The 18,914-nt window shown below is 53.4% G+C and overlaps 1 protein-coding gene across 1 annotated transcript in view; it reads left to right on the top strand.

Moving 5' to 3' along the window:
• Positions 1 to 18,914, top strand: part of RGMA (repulsive guidance molecule BMP co-receptor a) — a 52,878-nt gene that overhangs the window by 22,566 nt on the left and 11,398 nt on the right. Inside the window, exon 2 of the mRNA XM_010593849.3 lies at positions 1,255 to 1,370. Within this exon, the coding sequence (XP_010592151.3) occupies positions 1,255 to 1,370 (116 nt within the window). The remainder of the gene's footprint in view (positions 1 to 1,254; positions 1,371 to 18,914) is intronic.

Here is an 18,914-nt window from a genome sequence, read left to right on the forward strand (position 1 = left end):
GGCTGCCATAGCGCTTAAATGAAACATCTAAATTGGATACAAACCCAGATTTTTTTTTTACCCCAAAGAACCAGATGGTTAGGCTTCGGAGTGGGGGGAGGGGAGCTGAGGGAGGAATTGGTTTGACTGAAAACACTTGCTCTGGCCTATTTGTGTTTCAACTAAAGGTGGTTTCTTGGGGGAAGTTACCACCAGTCCCTGAAACATCCCAATGAGGGCAGATGAGCTGCAGGGTCTAGGGAATCTTGGGGAACAGACATTTTTCAGTTGGAAAAATAGGCGGCCAAGTTGGGGGAGGTCACCATCCCGATCCTCTCCCAGGAAGGGCCTTGTGGGTCTCTTCCAGACAGCGCCAGGCAGCCAGGTCCTGCGCGCCTCAGGGACCGCTGCGTCCACACCTCCGGGGTGTCAGCTGTGCCCTCCGGCAGCCGCCATCAAGCCCGCAGGCCTTCTGCTCGGGAGGATGCAGCCGAGGCAAGTCCTCGGAAAGCAGCTACGGATTTGACAGGGATGCTGGAGGCCGCCCCAGCCCAGGAGGGACAGAAGGCCAGGGGCAGCCCCGAGGTACGTTAGTGGCAGAGATCCAGATTCAGCGAGCCATCCCGCCCAACCCCAGACAACTCGGAAGCGGACTTTTCAGCGTTTGTCACCTCCTGCACGGGGGACATATCTGAGTGCAAGAAGGAGACAGGGCATGTTGGTGGCAGCTTCGAGAATGCAGCCTGGAAAGGGGGCTGAGGCTGCCTCCAAGCACAGCTTCTACTTGGATTGCGGATTTATGGCGAGGATTGGGGGCGCGCTGCCGCCCTTGCTCTCTACGGGGGTTGGCCGACCCGGGAGCCGGGCCTTTCCCGTGTGGGCCGCCTAGGGCTCGGAGAAGGCGCGGGGGTCGAGGAGCCGGGGCGCGCCCTCCGCTCCGGGGCCGGGGCTCCCCAGGTCCAGCGGCAAGCGCAGCCGCCAGGCCGCGTCGGTCCCCACCGGGCCGCCTCCCCCCGCGGGCGGCGCTGAAACCCGAGCGCACTGGGGCGGGGCGGGGCGCGGCGGCGGGGGCGGCGGGCCGCGTCGACATTGGAAGGGGACCGAGTGATGGATAGCGAGGGAGGGGCGCCGGGCCGGGCGCGGGGGGGCGTCGGGCGCCCGCCGCCGAGGTGGACCGAGCCGCCCGGCTCGCTGCTCCCGCCGGCGGCGCGAGGCGGCCCTTTCTCCGCAGCGTGATTGATTTTCGTCTTCTTTCCTTCTCAACTCTTCTTCCAGGGAGAGGCTAGTGGTAACAGGCCGAGCTGGATGGATGGGTATGGGGAGAGGGGCAGGACGTTCAGCCCTGGGATTCTGGCCGACCCTCGCCTTCCTTCTCTGCAGCTTCCCCGCAGGTAAGTCACTAACCTTGGCCAGCGGGGACAGCCGGCCGGGCGGCTTCCCTGGGCCGTGTGTCCGCGAGTGAGTCGGGGCTGAAGTTTGCTGACCCCCCCCCCTCTGGTCCCCACCCTCCATTTGCATGGGTCTTTGTTTCTCCTGCGCCCTGCTGACGGAGCGATGGATGCCTGTGGGGACCCGGGGAGGGACCCCGCTTGGACTGCAGCGAGAAGGAGCCGGGCGGGTTGCTTGCAGGGCCGGGGGCGCCTCCCTTCCTCTCTCCTTTTGAGAATGGGGTCCCGGGGACGCGCCCCGTACGGGCCCCGGAGGAGGGAGAGGAGGGGAGGCACGGACTCGGGGCTGGAGGTACTTGCTCCGGCTCCTCGCCCACCAGTTTGCAAACCCGCCCCATGCCCAGGGGTGGAGCGGGGACGCCCTGAGGTCCCCGAGGCGTCCCTGACCGCCCCTCCTCGGGGACCCCGTCCCGCCCCCACGCGCTTGTCCACGCGGGGAAACCCACGGCCCTGGCTCAAGTGAGTCCAAATTGCTGTTTGATAACATTCCGCGTCGCCCCCTGTTTGTTTTTATTGTGTCAGAAAGGGAGAGAATTTCAGAATTAAAGCTGAAAAAGCCCATCTGTTTCCAATGAATCCCCCATAGTTTTTCACAATGTTTTTGGCAGATCACTGCTTTCAAATTCCTCCGAGCCCGGACCTCTTGTTTTTGTTGGGGGAAGGGAGACCAACTCCACAGAGAAGCATTTGTTCCTTCCCAAACGCTCCAGTTTCTTTACTTTTTTCCCCCCTTTCGCGGAGAGGGGGGAGGCACGAAACTTAAATCCCTGGTCTGTTTTCTTTATAATGTTTCGTAAAACTTTATTTCATTTTTGCCATATGCTGCTCACAGCCGGGAAGCGCCAGTTAAACTTTTTATACCCATCTTTGTCTTGCCAAAAATACAAATAAACAGTGTCATAGGCCACATTGCCCCCCATTGCAAGGCAGGATCTCCTGGCCATTTCCATTGTGTTGCGAGGCTCGGAGGTGTCTTTTTTGCAAAAATGAAGGCTTGCGCGGGGCGCGGCTGTTGCACCGCCAAGTGACGCCAATCTGCCGCCCCAGCGCACAACCGAGTTTTGCAAGAAAGGACTTGAGTTATACTCGGATTAGGTTTTCTTCTGGTCTTCAGCAACTGGGTTTCAAAGAACTAGCACAACTGGGCAGTCCGAGCTCTCCCTGGCTGAGAGTTGGGGCTCCCGGCGGGCAGACCGCGAAGGCAGTGGTTAGGGGGTAAGGGATCAGTTTACCCGCTCGTCCCAGCCCAGCCCTGGAGACCCCCAGTCGCCTGCCCGGCTCGGCGCGCCGGCTCACTCGGCAGCTGCACGCCCCAGGAGTAGCAACCTGCTCTTCAGCCTGGATTCCACTGGGGAGGCCCCGCCAAGGACAAGTCGAGCGGAGGGTGCCAGTGCACCAATGAGGCTTCGGCCGCTGTGCTCCCTCTTAATAAAACCTCCGCCGAGGGTCAGAGGGCAGTGTGTCCTCCCCCGTCCACCTACTCCTTTTAAAAGGCCCTTTCCACACTTCTGGAAGGGTCTGGTCAAAGGCTGATTTGGTTCCCTCCTCTAAAGTATTAAAAATAAAATACGCATTACAAATTATCCCCTTCTTGATAAAGGAGTGCCCCTTTCAGGGAGGCAGACGCTTGCAATTTGTGTTCATCTTGGTTGGCTAGATAAAGATCCAGCCCATTGGAAGTTTTATCAGATGGGTTGATAAATGGCTTTTGTCCCTGTCCGTGGTGGGGGATGTGATCTCAGCTCCAAGCTGAAATTGAGAAGGGGGCTTAGAGGCCCTTAAAACAACACCTTCCCGCTCTTAAAGTGGCAGCACTTGCTAACTTCTGGGGCCGCAGAGTGAGGAAAGCAAGGGCTGGTGGAAGGCATTAGGACCTAGGAGGGAGCTGGAAGGGCTGGGTGCTGTTTTCTTGGTTGTTAATTCATTTCTCTGTCTTAAAATCTATATGTATGTGTAGATAGATAGGAATTGACTCTATGGCAACACGTTTAGAGCTGTAGATAAATGTGTGTGTGTGAGTGTGTGAGTATACAGGAACCCTGGTGGCATAGTGGTTAACAGCTACTGTTCCTAACCAAAAGGCTGACAGTTCGGATCTACCAAGAGCTCCTTGGAAACTCAGTGGGGCAGTTCTACTCTGTCGTATAGGGTCACTGTGAGTCATAATCAACTCAACAGCAGTGGGTTGGGTTTGGTTTTTTTGTTTTATATATATGTGTATATATATATATACACATTTTTTTAAAAAGTATCCCAGCATAGCCTGAGGAAAACTCGTGGGTTATATAATTCACAACCAGAATTCCATCACTTTTGTTTCCAAGGAACCCATTTCTTGTTGGCCTCGAGACTGGTAACTCAAGCCTGGCAGATAGAACAGATAGCTGCTCTGCTGTCTTGCCAGATGGCTAAGGTTTCTTTTAATTTGAGCCCTTGACAGCTGCCTTTAGTCAAAATTGCCCACCCTACTGAAAACTGAGATTCTAATATCCCAAAACTAAATAAAGGGGTGGGGAGGGGGCCTCCGAACCTTGTGTGCTCAAGAACCCTGGGTCAAAAGACAGTTTCTTAAGGAAGAGAGATGAAATGGGTGATTTCTACCACAAAAAAGCAGACTGTCATATATATGCTCTGACTCCTTGGCCAGGGAGAGGAGCCACTTTGGAATCATGTCAGAGAACCTGCAGGCCCCTAGTGGGGACAAGGAGAGCGGGTGGGAGCTAGAGCTAGAGAAAAAAAGAGACAAAAAAGGAAATGCGCAGTGCAGAAGATACACTCACGCCCTGGCTTCTCCCAGTGAAGACAGCTGGGACGTGTCTAGAGGGGCTGCGTGAAAGCACAGGTTTGTTCAGTGCTGGTAAACTTGGGAGGCTGCCAAGAGTAAGCCCATAGGGGTACAAATTAAATTAGACATACTCCTGTGAGAAAGATGCCTTAGGCTCTGCGAGACTGAGAGCATGTGTGCTTTCTGAGAGCGTTTGCATCCTCATTCAAGGTGGACGTAAGGTGTATCCAGTAGGTTCCTGACTCAGTGACAGCATGCAGTCCCCATCTGCCTGAGGGCCAGCATCTGCCCTTGGGCAGCTGACAACCTGGTAAAGAGAAGAGGGCTCTCTGCAGTGCCCCACGGGCTCTGGGGGTGTCTGCTTGGGCAATGAGGGTTCAGAGAAGGGGCAGCCAGAAGTGGTCCCATCTACCTTGGAAGGGGAGGCCCAAAAAGGCTTCTTAGAAGAGCGTTCTACAAACAGCATCAAAACACAATGAATAGCTATTCTTTAAACTTTTAAACCATTGTGACTTATTAAATCAGGCTTCTAAGGAAACTCCATCAAAGGCATGTTATTTTGGACATGTTGCCATGCTTACTGTTCACTGTATATTGATGCTGAACTCCGGCATACTGGTTCTCAAAGTGGGGTTCCTGGGCCAGCAATATCACCATCACCTGGGAACTGATTCGAAATGCAAACTCTGGCTGCACCCCAGGCCTACTGAAGCAGATACCTCGGGGTGGGGCCCGAAGTCTGTTTTAACAGGCCCTCTGGGGGGCTTCTGATTCTGTTCAGGGACCACCGCTCTAAGAACTATTGCACTGTGGCCTTTTTTGTTTCCTTGTGTCTTTCCCTTTGCTTTGAAAATGCCGCTGTTTTAGGAATGTTAGTCCTCAGGGGGGAAACTGAGGCTTAGGAAGATCAGCTCTCTCTGCAGTGTCCAAATCCATCTGTGTCATTAGAAATGAGACTATTTCAATCAGAGCTGCTGTCCAAAAATGTGCCAGCAAGTCACCCTGCTCATCCCCACCCCTGCTCCTGCAGTTGGACTTTGTGTCGCAAAACAAAAAACTAAACCCATTGCCATCAAGTCGATTCTGACTCATATAGAAACCCTAGAGGACAGAGTAGAACTGCCCCATAGAGTTTCCAAGGAGCAGCTGGTGGATTTGAACTGCCGACCTCTTGGTTAGCAGCCGAGCTCTTAACCACTGTGCCACCAGGGCTGAAACGATGGCCAGTTGGCAGAGCCAGGCAGTAGCAGAGCCAGCTATTGGATCAGTTGTGTGACAGGCCAGGGGGTCCACAGGGAGCTGGCTGGGCAGAGCTTTAGCTCCCTGGAGAGCAGGGATGTGCAGTTCCCTCAGCTGGAAGGCCCCTTCTACCCTGAGGGTGAGGTCTGAGTAAGGAGAGAATCTCCCCATCTTCCGGTTTGAAGACGGTAAAGCCTGCGCTGTGAGGCTGGAGAAGTTGCTAGCAGTCACCTAGCGCTCAGAGGAGGAGAGTTGGGGACAAGAGGAATGTGGGGAGAGGTGATTAGTAAGTTACTGGTTACAGGTAAGGACACTGTATGAGATGAAGAAAGAGTCTCTGGGTGGGGCAAACGCTTAATAACTGAAAGGTTGGTGGTTCAAACCCAGCCAGAGGCAGTTCAGGAGGCCTGGTGATCTGCTTCACAAAGATCAGAGCCTTGGAAACTCTATGGAGTGCAGTTCTACTCTGACGCACATGGGATCGCCATGAGGCAGTATCAACTTGACAACAGCTGGTTTAGTTTTTTGTTTTTGGTATGAGATGGGGAAGAGGTGGTCCTGGGATCCTGTGGAGCTGAGAGAATGGGGCTGGGGAGCAGTTTACATGTTGGCAGGAGGAATAAAACCAGTTGCTATCAAGTCAGTTCTGACTCATGGCGACCTCGTGTGTCAGAGTAGAACTGTGATCCCATAGAGTTTTGAATGACCGATTATTCCAAAACAGATCACCAGTCCTTTCTTCCAAGGTACCTCTGGGTGAACTCGACCGCCATCCTTTTGGTTAGCAGCTAAACATGTTAACCATTTGAACCACTCAGGGAGCTGCAGGAGGGGGTAAAAAAAAAAAAAAAAAAAAACCTTATTCCCATCGAGTCGATTTTGACTTACAGCAACCCTATAGAACAGAGTAGAACTGCCCTATAAGGTTTCTAAGGAGCATCTGGTGAATTAGAACTACTGACGTCTTAACCAGTGCGCCAGCAGGGCTCCTCTCTTGGGTAGAATATGCAAGCTCTAGAATTGGGCAGAGAACCCCGACTCTGTGAATTTAGTTGAGTGCCAGCCAGGTTTTAACGACTAGCTAAATTCAGTCTGTCTCAAACTGAAGACACTGTTTCTTCTAGGGTGACCCAATTGCTTAGTTTGCCTGGGACTTTCCTATTTTTAACACTGAAAGTGCCATGTCCTGAGAACCCGCCCCACCCCTTCCGCCAAGTCCTGGGCACACCAGGATGGTGATCACCTTAGTTTCTCTCCCTGCTTTCCCCTCCACAAGGGCTTCAGCCATGCCCGTTAGAGGCCGCAATGCCCAGAACAAGCAAGTCCTGGGTGTGAAGTGGGCCTCTCGGTACAGTGCAGTCATCTGGGGCTGGTGTCCTTCCCTCTGTCCTTTCCTGCCTGCCTCCATGGTCACCTTTGTACAGCTGCAACAACAAACCAGTCCTAGGACCTGTCCCCACAGACCCCACCCCCATTGCCAAATGAAGCACTCCAAAACTCCTGTTAGGAAATCCTGGCTCCTCTTGGCCAGCCCTCTTTGGAGCATCTAGAATGGAAAGGCCCCACCCTCCTCTCGTTCCCATGGCTTCCGGCACATGCCCCAGGCCCTAGGTCACCCCTTGCCTCCCCATGTTCCACCACCCGCCGCAAACACGCCACACCAAGCCTTATTGGTGAGCAGCCCCCAGGCCTGGCTCATGGATTCCCCAGCTTGGAATGAAATGCCTGCCACTCTGACTCTCCATCAAGGCCCAAGCTCAGTGCTGTTTCCTGGGGTCCGTTGCAGACCCTCAACCAGCAGCCCCAGTGATGCCCTTGGCATGTGTTGCCCCAGCTGCTCCCGTTTGCACTTCCTTCCGGCTTCATTGCTTTGTGGGTTTGGATATTTGTCTTCTAAATTGCTAGTTCTATTCTTGAGAGCAGGAGCCCCATTTTCAGCTTCTTTATGTCCATCTCCACCCCACCCAGCACAGGCGCACCCAAAGCATTCCTGGCACCAACAGGACCCTTCGATTTGGGTGTGTGTCTTTGTTTTGATTTTTCTCAATGTACAGAGACCATAACATTTTTTTCCCCAGATACTTCTATTTTTTTCCAAAATAATTTTTTCTGATTATAAAAACAATACCTCGTTTTAAATCTAAAGACCAAAAAGGGATAAATAAGAAAATAAAAATCAGCCTCTGAAGGCTGTCAATGATTAACATTTTCATGAACACGCTTCAAGACGTAATACCGTTACATTGTTCTCTCCAAAGTATGACATTTTGAAGGAGATTATTCTGAGTCCCTCCATTTATTAGTATCAGTGTATCAGGTGCCCCAGTAACTGAACATATCACCTCATAAAATCACCCCATCTCCATGAAAATTATCATTTCCATTTTACCGATGAAGAAAGACAGGGTCAGAGAGGTTCTCCGACATCACACATGGCAGAGTCAGGAGTCGAACCCAGACCCCTCTTCTCTTACAACAGATTTTGAATAAACACAGGCATTAAGTTTGCTTTGCAGTATATCTAAGATTTTATCCATTGCATTCAGGTCAACCCTGACTCATAGCGACCCCGTGGGACAGAGTCTGTAGGGTTTCCAGGGCTGTAATCTTTACTGAAGCAGACTGCCACATCTTTCTCCCACAGAGCGGCTAACTTGCAGTTAGCAGCCGGGCACTTAACCACCATGCCACCAGGCTCTTCCTCAAAGACTTTAAGGAGGGGTGGGGGGAAGAAGAAGAAATGAACTTTGGAGTTACGATTGGATAGTGGAATGAAGCGGAACCATATCTTCCATGGATCTTGCCTTTTTGCTCCTTTGAGAGGTCCTCTCTGCTCCCTAGCCATCCTTTGGCTTAGCATTCCAAAGAGGAAGACGCCACCCAGCCACAGGTTGAGAAGACAAGTTGGTAGGACTGTAATGGTGCAAATTTTCCTAAGTCAGATTTATGTCCGTTGGGTTTTGCTTATTTATTCATTTTGTGCACCATTTCCCCCCAAGCAGTCAGAATACCAAGACGCCTATTAAAGTGCTCCGCGGCTCCCAGGTCCCTGCAGAAAGGAGCCCATTATTGCTCCCTGTGCTGAGGAATGTCCTGTGAGCACAGGCTCCTACACGTGTGTGCGCCAGCCGGGCGTGTGCCCAGCTGGCCTGCGTTTGCCCTACCACCGCGGGAGGAAGGTGGAGGAGGAAGGCCAGCCTGGGGACGGCGGTGAGGGAGGAAAGCCACTTCAAAGGGGTTCTGACTTGAAGCAGCCAGGCAGATGAGCCCAGGGTTGCTGGAGGCAGAGCCAGGGTGGAAAATTAGCATCTCTAGAGCTGCCTCAGAGGAAAAGGCCAGGCCTCAGAGCAGGACGCTGAATGGGCCCACCTGCAAGCTTCATTTACATTGAAGAGTGGTGTCGTTGCCCACAACCGTCCGGGGTTCTCTACCCTGAAACAGCCTGCGTGGCAACACAGAATCCTGTGCCTGGCCATTGCCATCCATGGCCCACCCCTCTCAGCCGAAGAGACTCTCGGCCCCCTGACTGGCAGTCCGGCTTGCATCCTTGGGCCTGAGGCTGAAGACACGTGCTTTCCAGCAGTCGTCCTGTCCAGCCTGCCATGGATTTGGCCCTCAGTGTTGGGAGCTGGGGGAGGGTGGCCTGTTTGGAAAGCCGAGGTGTGCCCTCTCCCTTGGCACACTGTGTGGTTTCTTGCAGTGACTTGGTGTGTGTGGAGGCTAGAGCGGGCAGCACCCAGGAATCCTGTACCGGAGAGCAGCTTCCCGGAGTGCGGAGCAGGGCCATGCCTCCTGATGTGGCATTTGCTCTCCTCTGCCACACTGGAGGCAGCAGTGACTTAATCTTCTGCTGCCCCAGCCTCCCCAAAACCCATCCTCCCCTTCTTAGATCAACTAAGATTCTCTGAGAAGCATCCTCCTTCTCCTGTAGCCAGTTCCTGGAGGAAACCTCTTAGAAAATTCCAGTGGATTCAAGGGGTGGGAGACACAATGAGTCATGGACCGGGTCAGTTCTCTGGTGCATTCCTTGGCCAGACCTGGGGGAGAAGTGCCTTTTAGGAAAGGTGATCAGTTCTGGCTGTGGGTAGGTTAAGTAAGGTAGGGTCTGTTGCACCTGGTGAAAAATCCCATCAGTCACCTGGGTGTGTTCCTATCGGTATCTGCCACCAAGCACCTGGATGTTGACACCAAGATGATGGAGTGAGATTCCTGCTGAAGTGATAGAAGCAGGCAGTCTCAGGCACCTCCCCACTCCCAGAGCTTCCAGAGCCACATTTGTCAAGTACTGGCGCTGGGTCCCTTCCCTGCCCTCGCCTAGTTTCAGTGCTAAGGAACAAGGGACAGGAAAGAGGGATGTCACAGCGTGGGTCCATGCTGACTAAGAGCAGGTTGGCCCCCTAGCCTGATGCCCCCTTCCCCCACCTCCCAGGACCCATAGCGTGGCATGTCACTAGGAGGAGAGTATCAGGGCTCTGCTGCCCGGGGGAGGTGGGCCCTACGTGGTTTCAGGTTGCAGCCTGGTATATTCGCAGAGCCAGTCTTTCTTCCTCCCTTCTTCCACCTGCTTTCGCCCTCACTGAAGCCTCTTCCTCCTTTAAGTGACTCCACTTCCTAAAACGGTGTTCTGATCATGCTGTGTACTAACCAAAAAATAGCCAGGGATTCCCCATGATCGACTGGATAAAGTCTCAGTCCCTTAGGCTGGCTTATCAGTTAGGGTCTGGTCAGAAAAACCAGAACCACATGGGGTATTCCCATAGAGGGAAATTAATAGAGGGGGTTGTTAAATGGGAGTTTAAAAAAAAGTTGCCATGGAAGCAACTTTGATGCATGATGACCCCAAATGTGTCAGAGTTAGAACTGAGCTTCATAGCGTTTTCAATGAATGATATTTTAGAAGTAGATGACCACACCTTTCTTCCCACGTGCCTCTGGGTGGACTCCAACCTCTGACCTTTCAGTTAGCAGCTGAGCATGTTAACGTTTGCACCAAGGATTGAAAAGGCAAAGAGGGACCAGTGAGGCACACAGATAACTAAAGCAACTTCCACTATTGGGGCTGGGTGAGCATGGGGAGGAGGAGCTTGAGGAGGGCCCTGTAAGGTGGGGAGGCAGGCTAGTATTGGTACTTCCGAGGGCATGCTGTGCAGAGATGCTGGAGGCTGACACCAAATGCTGCTTTGGACAACGAGGGCCACTGATGGGATAAAAACAGCCATCAGACAGAGGGTGATCTGGTCTCCCTCCTCCAGCCTGGCATTCTCTGCCTAGTGCCCCCTGGTGGTGGAATCTTAACAGGGCACCAGAGACAAAGAAGTGTGGTTTTCTGAGGCCAAGCCCCACAGAGCATAGGAAAGTGGCTTGAAGCTGAGGGACAATTGCTTCATAATGGGCACAGCTGGCATTCAAGGCCTTCATGTCTGGCCCCAAACTCTTGGCCACACCCTCTAAACCAGCACTTCCCGCGACCAACCCATTTCATTTGTTCTGGAGGCCCCTTGTGCATCCCTGTCCCTGCACCTCTGCCTCATGGCCACACTTCCTGCCCCTGCCATGTCACCTGTCAAATCCTACCTGTCCTTTAAGGCCGGTTGAAATACTACTTCCTGGGTACCCTCCCATCACCTCATTCTTATATGTCTATTATTGTTGTTTACAATTGTTTTGCATTCTAGAAGTTTGTAGACTGACTTGCCGTTAGCTGCCGTCTGGTTGGTCCCCGGCTCGTGGTGATCCCGTATGTTACAGAGCAGAACTGTGCCATAGGGTCTTCTTGGCTGTAATCTTTATGAAAGCAGATCGCCAGGGCTTTATTCCGCAGAGCTACTGGAAGGATTCGAACCTTTGGGTCGGCAGCCGATTGTGAACCACCTGCACCACCCAGGCTCCTCTGGGCTGACTCGACCGGAGCACAAAGACTAACTGGGGCTTGATCTAGGGACAGCCTCAAGCATAGTACCCGTCATGTAGTAGAGAGTCCAGAACTTTCTACGAATGACTAAATGCAGGCAGTTACTATGCAAGCCACAGAGCTGCACAAAAACAATGTGGCCCTGGGCCTTGTACTCAAAATGAGCCTTACCCCTTTAAGAGGAGGCAGGTTTGTCTCCCTCCTGGCATACCCCCACCTCTTACCTCCACTCTCTCCCACAAGGCAACCGAAACCTGATCTAATCCCTTTGCACATGGGTAATTTATTGGTCTATTGGGCTTTTCTTGGTGGCAAATTGCATTGTCTTTATTCCAGGGTTCAGGCTCTGGAGCGGCTCACTGCATTCCTAAGACTCCTTTCTCTGGCCGACCGTTCACACCCCCTCGGAGAACATCAAAATAAGTTTTATTGGGCTTCTTTGTTATGCAAACAGGGCGGTGATAATCAGGCTATTATTTGGAAAGATTGGGCTTGATTAACAATTTAAAGGAGGTCTGCAAAAGCAGCAAATGCTGTTCTGGTGCATAAATATTCTCCCCCTGCCTGGGTTGGTGGCGTAGTGGTTAAGTGCTACTAGGGCTGCCAGCCAAGAGGTCGGCAGTTCGAATCCACCAGGCGCTCCTTGGAAACTCTATGGGGCGGTTCTGCTCATAGCAGGTGGTTAACTGGTATGGCCTGGGAGAAGAGCCAAGGCCCAGGCTGTGTGTGGGGCGCGGGGAGGGGGGAGTCCCTGGGAGGTGCAGAGGTGGGGGTACTTAGGACTGAGCTGCCTGAATTGGGAGGGGCCAGCCCTGCCCTGGCAGAGTTTCCGTGCAGTGAAGGCTGGACACCTACCTGTCAGGAGTGCTACAGGGATATGTCCTGCCAGGGGGCCATCCAGAGGTGGATATTGGTGACCTCCTGTGTCCCTCAGTGCTGAGGTTCTAAAATTCCGTGGCAGGCTTTGAGAAGGGAAGGTTGTATAGTCGCAGAGTCTAGGGGCCTTGGTGAAGGGGGTTACACAGAGAAGCAGCAAGGTCTGGCCCTCCTTCCACGAGTCAGGAGCAAATGGGGGCATGATTGCCAGGGGCCCCATCTGAACACGGGCACCTTTCACCCTGTGAGGCCTGGGAGCCCCTCCTGTCCTGTAGCCATCGCTAGGACCCCACCTCATGAGCCAGGGCTGGACAGCCCCCAAGAGGCAGTGATCAGAGGGGCCCGCGACCCCCACAGGGTCATCCCACCCCCTCCATGTCCACTCCGCTAAATCCCTTGTGGATTTAGAGGGAAGGAGACTCTGGAGGAAGTTCAGAGGTTCCTATTAGTGAGTCCGGGGCCAGGCCACTGTCTGTGTGGGCCTCTGGATTCTCCTCTGTTTCACAGGAGCTCGTCCTGAAAGTGGTAGGCCCCAAGAGGCCTTGGTCAATCCAAACCATGCAGGGACACAGTACCTCATCTCAGCTCTGTTCTAAGGAACATAAAGCTCTCTGCAGACACCTTTGCGCTTTCCTGGGGTGCCTGTGAGGAGAGTGCCTGTGTGATACAGTTAATGCACTTGGATGCTAACAGAAAGGTTGGAGATTCCAGACGTGTCTCGGAAGAAAGGCCTGGTGGTCTGCTTCAGAAGGGTCGCAGCCCTTAAATTCCTGTGGAGCTGTCTGCTCTGAAGCGTGGGGCTACCATGTGTCAGAATCGACTCGATGGCAGCTGTTTTTTTTCTGTAAAGTGGCGCTCTGGGCAGAGGCAGATTATCCAATAAGCAAGGTAAACACAGGCTTATTGTGCTTACTTACTAATCACATCAAAGTGAAACCCATGTGAAATTTTTCACTACAGATTAGTAAGCAAGCACAGGTAAGCCCGTGTTTACCTTACTTATTGGATAATCCACCCCTGGCTCCAGGTGGCAAGAGTGAGCAGAGGCTGAGAGGCACCTGGCCCAAGGACGTGATCAGTGGGTGAGGTGGAAATGGAAGTTCAAGAGAGCTCAGATTCTCATCAGGTTCTTCAGTCCCTGGGCTCCAAGCACACTGGCTGTCTTGAATCAATCCGGAGGTGGCTGAGGGGCTAGAAGGGGCCTATTTCCCGTCTGCGGTAACCAGGCAGGAGTCATCAGTGTCCACCTGGCAGGAAGGTTGGCTGCCTTTCCGCAAGTCACGTCCCAGCTGACAGGGTGGCTCCCTGTGGGAGGCTGGCTTCCTCTTCCTGCTTGCACGAAGGCCGTGAGATCCATTTCACCTCTCAAACTTTCCTCTTCTTTCTTCCTTGGACACTTGCATCAGAACAGTCCAAGGTTTACTGCCAGGAATTCAAGTCGCATGTTTTTTTTTTAAGGCAATGGCACATAAAAACAAGCCCCTCTGGGATCTCTTTGGCAGGTGACACCACGGCCAACAGGCTTTTCCTTTTGATGCAGGACCAGGTTACATTCAGGTCCCTGACCTCAGGGGGGACTGGGGCCAGTGATTTAGTGGAATGGGTATGGAGGGGACAGGATAACTCTGCGGGGGCCATGGGCCCCTCGGTTCACTGCCCCTTGGGGACTGTCCAGCTCTGGACCCTGAGACCGCTCCCTGTGGTCCCTGAGAAATGACTTTAGGCCAACAGGGCTGGGAGAGCCACATTAGCTCTAAAGAGATCACAGTGGGGACAGGCACACTCAGTTCTGTTTCTCGCTCTGCCCACAGTCCTTGCCTCTTGCAAGCCATCCACCACCCCCACCCCATGATGGGCATCCCTGGGCTTCCTCTTTAACTTTTAGAAAGATTTGAAAGGCCGGGTGGCTGCAAAGTCCCCAAGTGTTTTGGTCAGCTGGGGATACCTGCTGGGTGGGCGGGAAATCGGGGTGGGCCAGTTAGCAGCCTCACCTGCTCTTGGTGGGCTCCAGGCCGGAGGGCTGGGAAGGGATTTGGCGTGTGTGCGTTGCTGAGACCACTGCTGCATCCCTGGAACTGGGCATGGGAAGAGAAACCTCATTAAGCCTTTGGGGCTTGTGGGAGCTGGGTCCTTCTCAGCTGGTGTCCTGGGAGAAAAGCTTGTTGTAAGCACTTTGAGAAGTACAAAAGCAGCCCCAAGGCTGGCGCATTTGAGCCCCAGCTCTGTGGTGGAGGGATCCGGGCTGGCCGCCCCCTCTCAGGGCCTCTGTTTTTGCATCTGTAAAGATGAAGATGAAAATTTCTGCCAGTCCACTCTGGGTAGTTGGTGGGGATCCAATGTTAAAGCAATTAGTAACCCGCGCAGGGCTCGGCGAGTGCGGGGTGTTGTTCCTGTTATCGTTATTTCTTCTTTGGAGGCCAGGCCGGGCCCATGTGCCTGCTGCCCATGTCGCCTCCACTCCACTCCCCAGACCCGTGTCCCAGTGCAGTCCTGGTTGGAACCCCCTTCCTCCATAAGCCCTCGAGGGCAGAGCTCTTGTCTTTGTCCAACTTAGTGTCCCCCGAGAACACCCGGGCTGGGCCTGGTGTGGAGTATGTGGAACCATAGCGAAGGGAGAGGAGAAAACAGCTTGGGGTTGGAGAGCTGGGGTTTGCATCCTGCCTCTGTCAGGGCACCGGGGGGTGCTATTGAGTGCCTCTAGGCCTTAGTTCCCCCGTCTGTTGAATGGGAATAACAAGTCGTAAGGCTGTCACAGGGGCTGAAGGAGACACATGTGAAATGTCTGGCCCATAGTAAGTACTTAGCCCACATACCCCCCCAGCCCCACGACTACCAGTTGCTGCTGAGTCAACTGTAGCTCACAGCGACCCCGTGTGTCAGTAGAACTGTGCTCCACAGGGTTCTCAATGGCTGATTTCTTGAAAGTAGATCACCTGGCCTTTCTTCCGAGGCACCTCTGAGTGGACTCAAACCTCCAACCTTTTAGTTGGCAGCTGAGCACTTGAACTGTTGGCAGCACCCCGGACCTCCAAGATGGGAAATGGAGTTCATGAAGTTGAGTAAACCTGGCTCTTGGGCCTCCAGCCAAATGAACCTCTCCTTGGAGGCTGTCAGCTTTTGTAGAGGAGACTTGGGAGGGCCCTGAGCGGGGAGAGGCAAAGCTTTTCCCTCCCATGAAAGTGAGGTGGAGGGTGAGATGGTGGGGTGAAACCATCCTGGGTGCCCCAGACAGGTCCTGACCCTGATCTCCAGTGAGCTGCATGTAGGGACAGGGCATGTGCCTGTGGTGGTCAGTGGATTGAAGGAGCTGCCCATAAGCCACTGATCAGGGAGGCAGAGGGGGACTTCCTGGGCTGGAGCTCCCACCCACACTCTCTTCCCACCCTTATCTGTGACATCTAACCTCGGAACTCACAGGGGCTGGTGAGCACTTGTTTCCCTTTGAGACCTTTGTCAGGGACCCCATTTGTTGAGGGCCCACTGGGCCTCAGGCCTGCTGCATACTTATCCTCAGCAACCCTAGGAGGTGGAGCTTCTGTCTCTACGGATAAGGAAACTGAATGACGCCAGGTGGGCAAGCGATTTGCCCAAGTACCTACAGCTATTAGTTGGTGACAGAGTGAGACTTGGAACCAGATCCCTCCCTTCAGTGCCCACTCCACCCACCACCCCATGCAGTGGCCCTCTCCATGGTCAGTGTCTTCTTTGAACCTCTTAGTGTTTGACCCGGTCCTGAATGATAACATCAGAACATTCTCCAGACAGCTGAGAATGGGATCAGCAGACCTTAGGAGACATAGGTGGAGAAAGGAGGTCACCTCTTGGCTGGAGGCTGGGGAGGGAAGGCCCTGGTCTCAGAATACAAGGGAGCCAGAAGGGTGGCCTCTGTTGCCCCCTGTGGCTGGTGGGCGGAGCTGCCATGCCTGGCCTGGTGCATGGCCTTCTTCCTACCTGTGGACTCTGACGGAGGGGAGATAGGTGGAAAAGCCTTGTCCCTGAGCATTGGCCGTAAGGCAGCTGTGTCCCCGCAGGGTTTGCTCCTGGGGAGAGCTGTCTCCTCTCACCATCCATTCCACCTGCAGCCCCCTCCTCCTCTGACCCATCACCACCAGCCTCCTTCCCACCCCAGAGGGAATTTCTGTCTATCTGCCAGGGATGTACACACTCCAGACTGGCTGGGCTCCAGGAGATCCTAACTTGTGACTACTGAAAAGAAATGACTTGAACTCGAAAGCTTCACTACTCAAAGTGTGGTCTGTGGGCCGTACAGGGGCCTCCCCTGGGAGCTTGATAGAAACACAGACTCTCAGGCCCACCAGGACCGGCTGAGTCAGAACCACCTGCCTTTTAATAAGATCACAGGAAACATTGACGCTGAGAAGTGCTGAGTGTTAACAGCCACGTCTGTGTGCGGGCAGATCCTGCTCATGACCCCAGGGCATGGGAAGGACCCCTTTGGGCACCTGGGTGTGATTTCAGTTGTGCCCTTCAGACTCATGGGCTGCAGAAGCTGGGGCGCTGCTGCGAGCCAGTTTTCAAGGCCATGAAGATAGAAATCCCAGCTATGCCTCCCCCGTGAAAGTGTAAGGACCTGTGGAGTCGCCCACTTGGGGGATACAGCCACACACGGGGTCAGGAGTGGGACACCCTGTATATCCTATATCCTGTGTGTAGGCTGACCCTGTCCTGCACACCACTGCAGACCCTGGCTTTCAAGTCCTCTCTCCACCCTGTGAGCTCCACCTGGAGAGATGACTGCTGGGAACCAGGCCCCTGGAGTCTAAGCCAGAGGGACAGTGTGTGTGCACACCACAGGCCTCCTGGGTGATAGGGGCTCTCAGTGTTGCTGGGTTGAGGGGGGCAGTCTGCAGGGAAAGGTTGAGCTCACCTGTCATGGAGTCTGCCCTGGAACCAAGCACAGGATGGCCAGCAGAGGGAACCGGAAATGCTGTAGATTGGTCTTGCTGGCTCTTGGGTCCCAGGGGCTGGATTTGAATCCTGCCTGAGCTCCTTCCTAGCAGTGAGGCCTTGGGCAAGGAAGTTAGCTCTTCCGAGCCTGGCTGCCCTCCTCTGAGATGTGGGAACGGCAGTAGTGTCTGCCCACTGGGTACTGGGAGGATTGCATACCCGTAGCACGGTGCCTGGAACAGAGTGAGCGAGCCGTGATGCAGGTACGGTGACCCCACATTGGCACCAGGGGAGTTGGAAGGCCAGTGCAGCTTGGGCTTGTGTTGCACAGAGTTCAGTGTACATGGACAGGAAAGTCCTCTCTCTTCATATGGCCCTCGTGGGGGCTGGAGGTAGGCCAGAGCCAGGGTACAAACAGGGTTCCCCCTGCTGGTGGGCCAAGGGCAGAGCAGAGGAGGCCGGCCAATTAGCACAAGGCCTGTGTTCCTTCTGGGCGATTCTCTTTGATATCCATTATCTCCATAATCCTAAGAAAGCTGAATCGCAGGTCAGCACATACCGCTCCCAGCGTTAATGGGGCTGCCAGAATGGGCATTGTGTGAAGGCCGCTGGCCCCAGAGAGGAGGGGTGGATAGCCACAGCCGCGAGTCCCTTAGTACTTTGTTCTTGCTGTTGTTGGGTGCCGTCGAGTGGATTTTTGACTCATAGTGACCCCATGTGACAGAGTAGAAGTGCCTCATAGGGCCTTTCTAGGCTGTAATCTTTATGGAAGCAGATGGCCTACAAGAGTTTATTCAGCACAGTGCCCCCTCAAGTCATGTACACCACCTCCCCCCGAGGGGCTTCCTTCCTCACCCAGACCACACTCACCATTTGGTAGCCCACAGGCAAGTAGGGCTCTTGGGTGTCTTCTTTCAGTTGGGGAACCTGAAGACCCAGGGCAAAAGAAGCTTGTAGCTGCCTTGTGAGCGAGACGTGTACTCGAGAGCAGCCTCTGGGTGAGGCGGCCTCAAGGCACTCCCCCCACAGCCACACGAGTGACCTGCAGAACTGTCACCCTCTGACTCTTCTTCACGTGCTCCAGTTCTTTAAGTCACACACGGCTTCACTTTGAAAAAACGTATGAAAAGGGAACATGTGTGACACTTCTATCCCATCTGTTTTCTTCTAATACACGTTTTCATTGTTGGGAGCTAATAAGTGCTCACAAGTGATACCACAAGCCAAATACTTGTTTGGGCTTTTTTTGTTTTTTACTTATGAAGAATTTGAAAAGCAAGCAGAATGGTCTGATCAACCTCCAAGTAGCTGTCACCCAGACCCAGCAGTTATCAGCTCAGCTAGTTGATAATTATCAACTAGTCTTGTCTCATTCACACCCCCACAACCCCATTTTGTTTAACAGCTTTATAGAAGTATAGTTGTTTTTTTTTAAAATTGTGGTAAAATACATAAAACAAAAAAATCTAACCATTTCTAAGTATACAATTCACTGATATTAATTACATTCTGGAAACCCTGGCAGTATAGTGGTTAAGAGCTACGGCTGCTAACCAAAACGTCGGCAGTCCAAATCCACCAGGTGCTCCTTGGAAACCCTATGGGGCAATTCTGCTCCATCGTATAGGGTTACTATGAGTCGGAATCGACTCAACAACAGTGGGGTAATGGGTAATTACATTCTTCATTTTGTGCAGCCATCACCTCTGTCCCTTTCCAAATGGTTTTCACCACCTGGAACTCAGCGCCCCTTAAGCAATAACTCCAT

The sequence above is a fragment of the Loxodonta africana genome, chromosome 13, assembly GCF_030014295.1.
Source record: "Loxodonta africana isolate mLoxAfr1 chromosome 13, mLoxAfr1.hap2, whole genome shotgun sequence".
NCBI classification, from domain to species: Eukaryota; Metazoa; Chordata; class Mammalia; order Proboscidea; family Elephantidae; genus Loxodonta; species Loxodonta africana.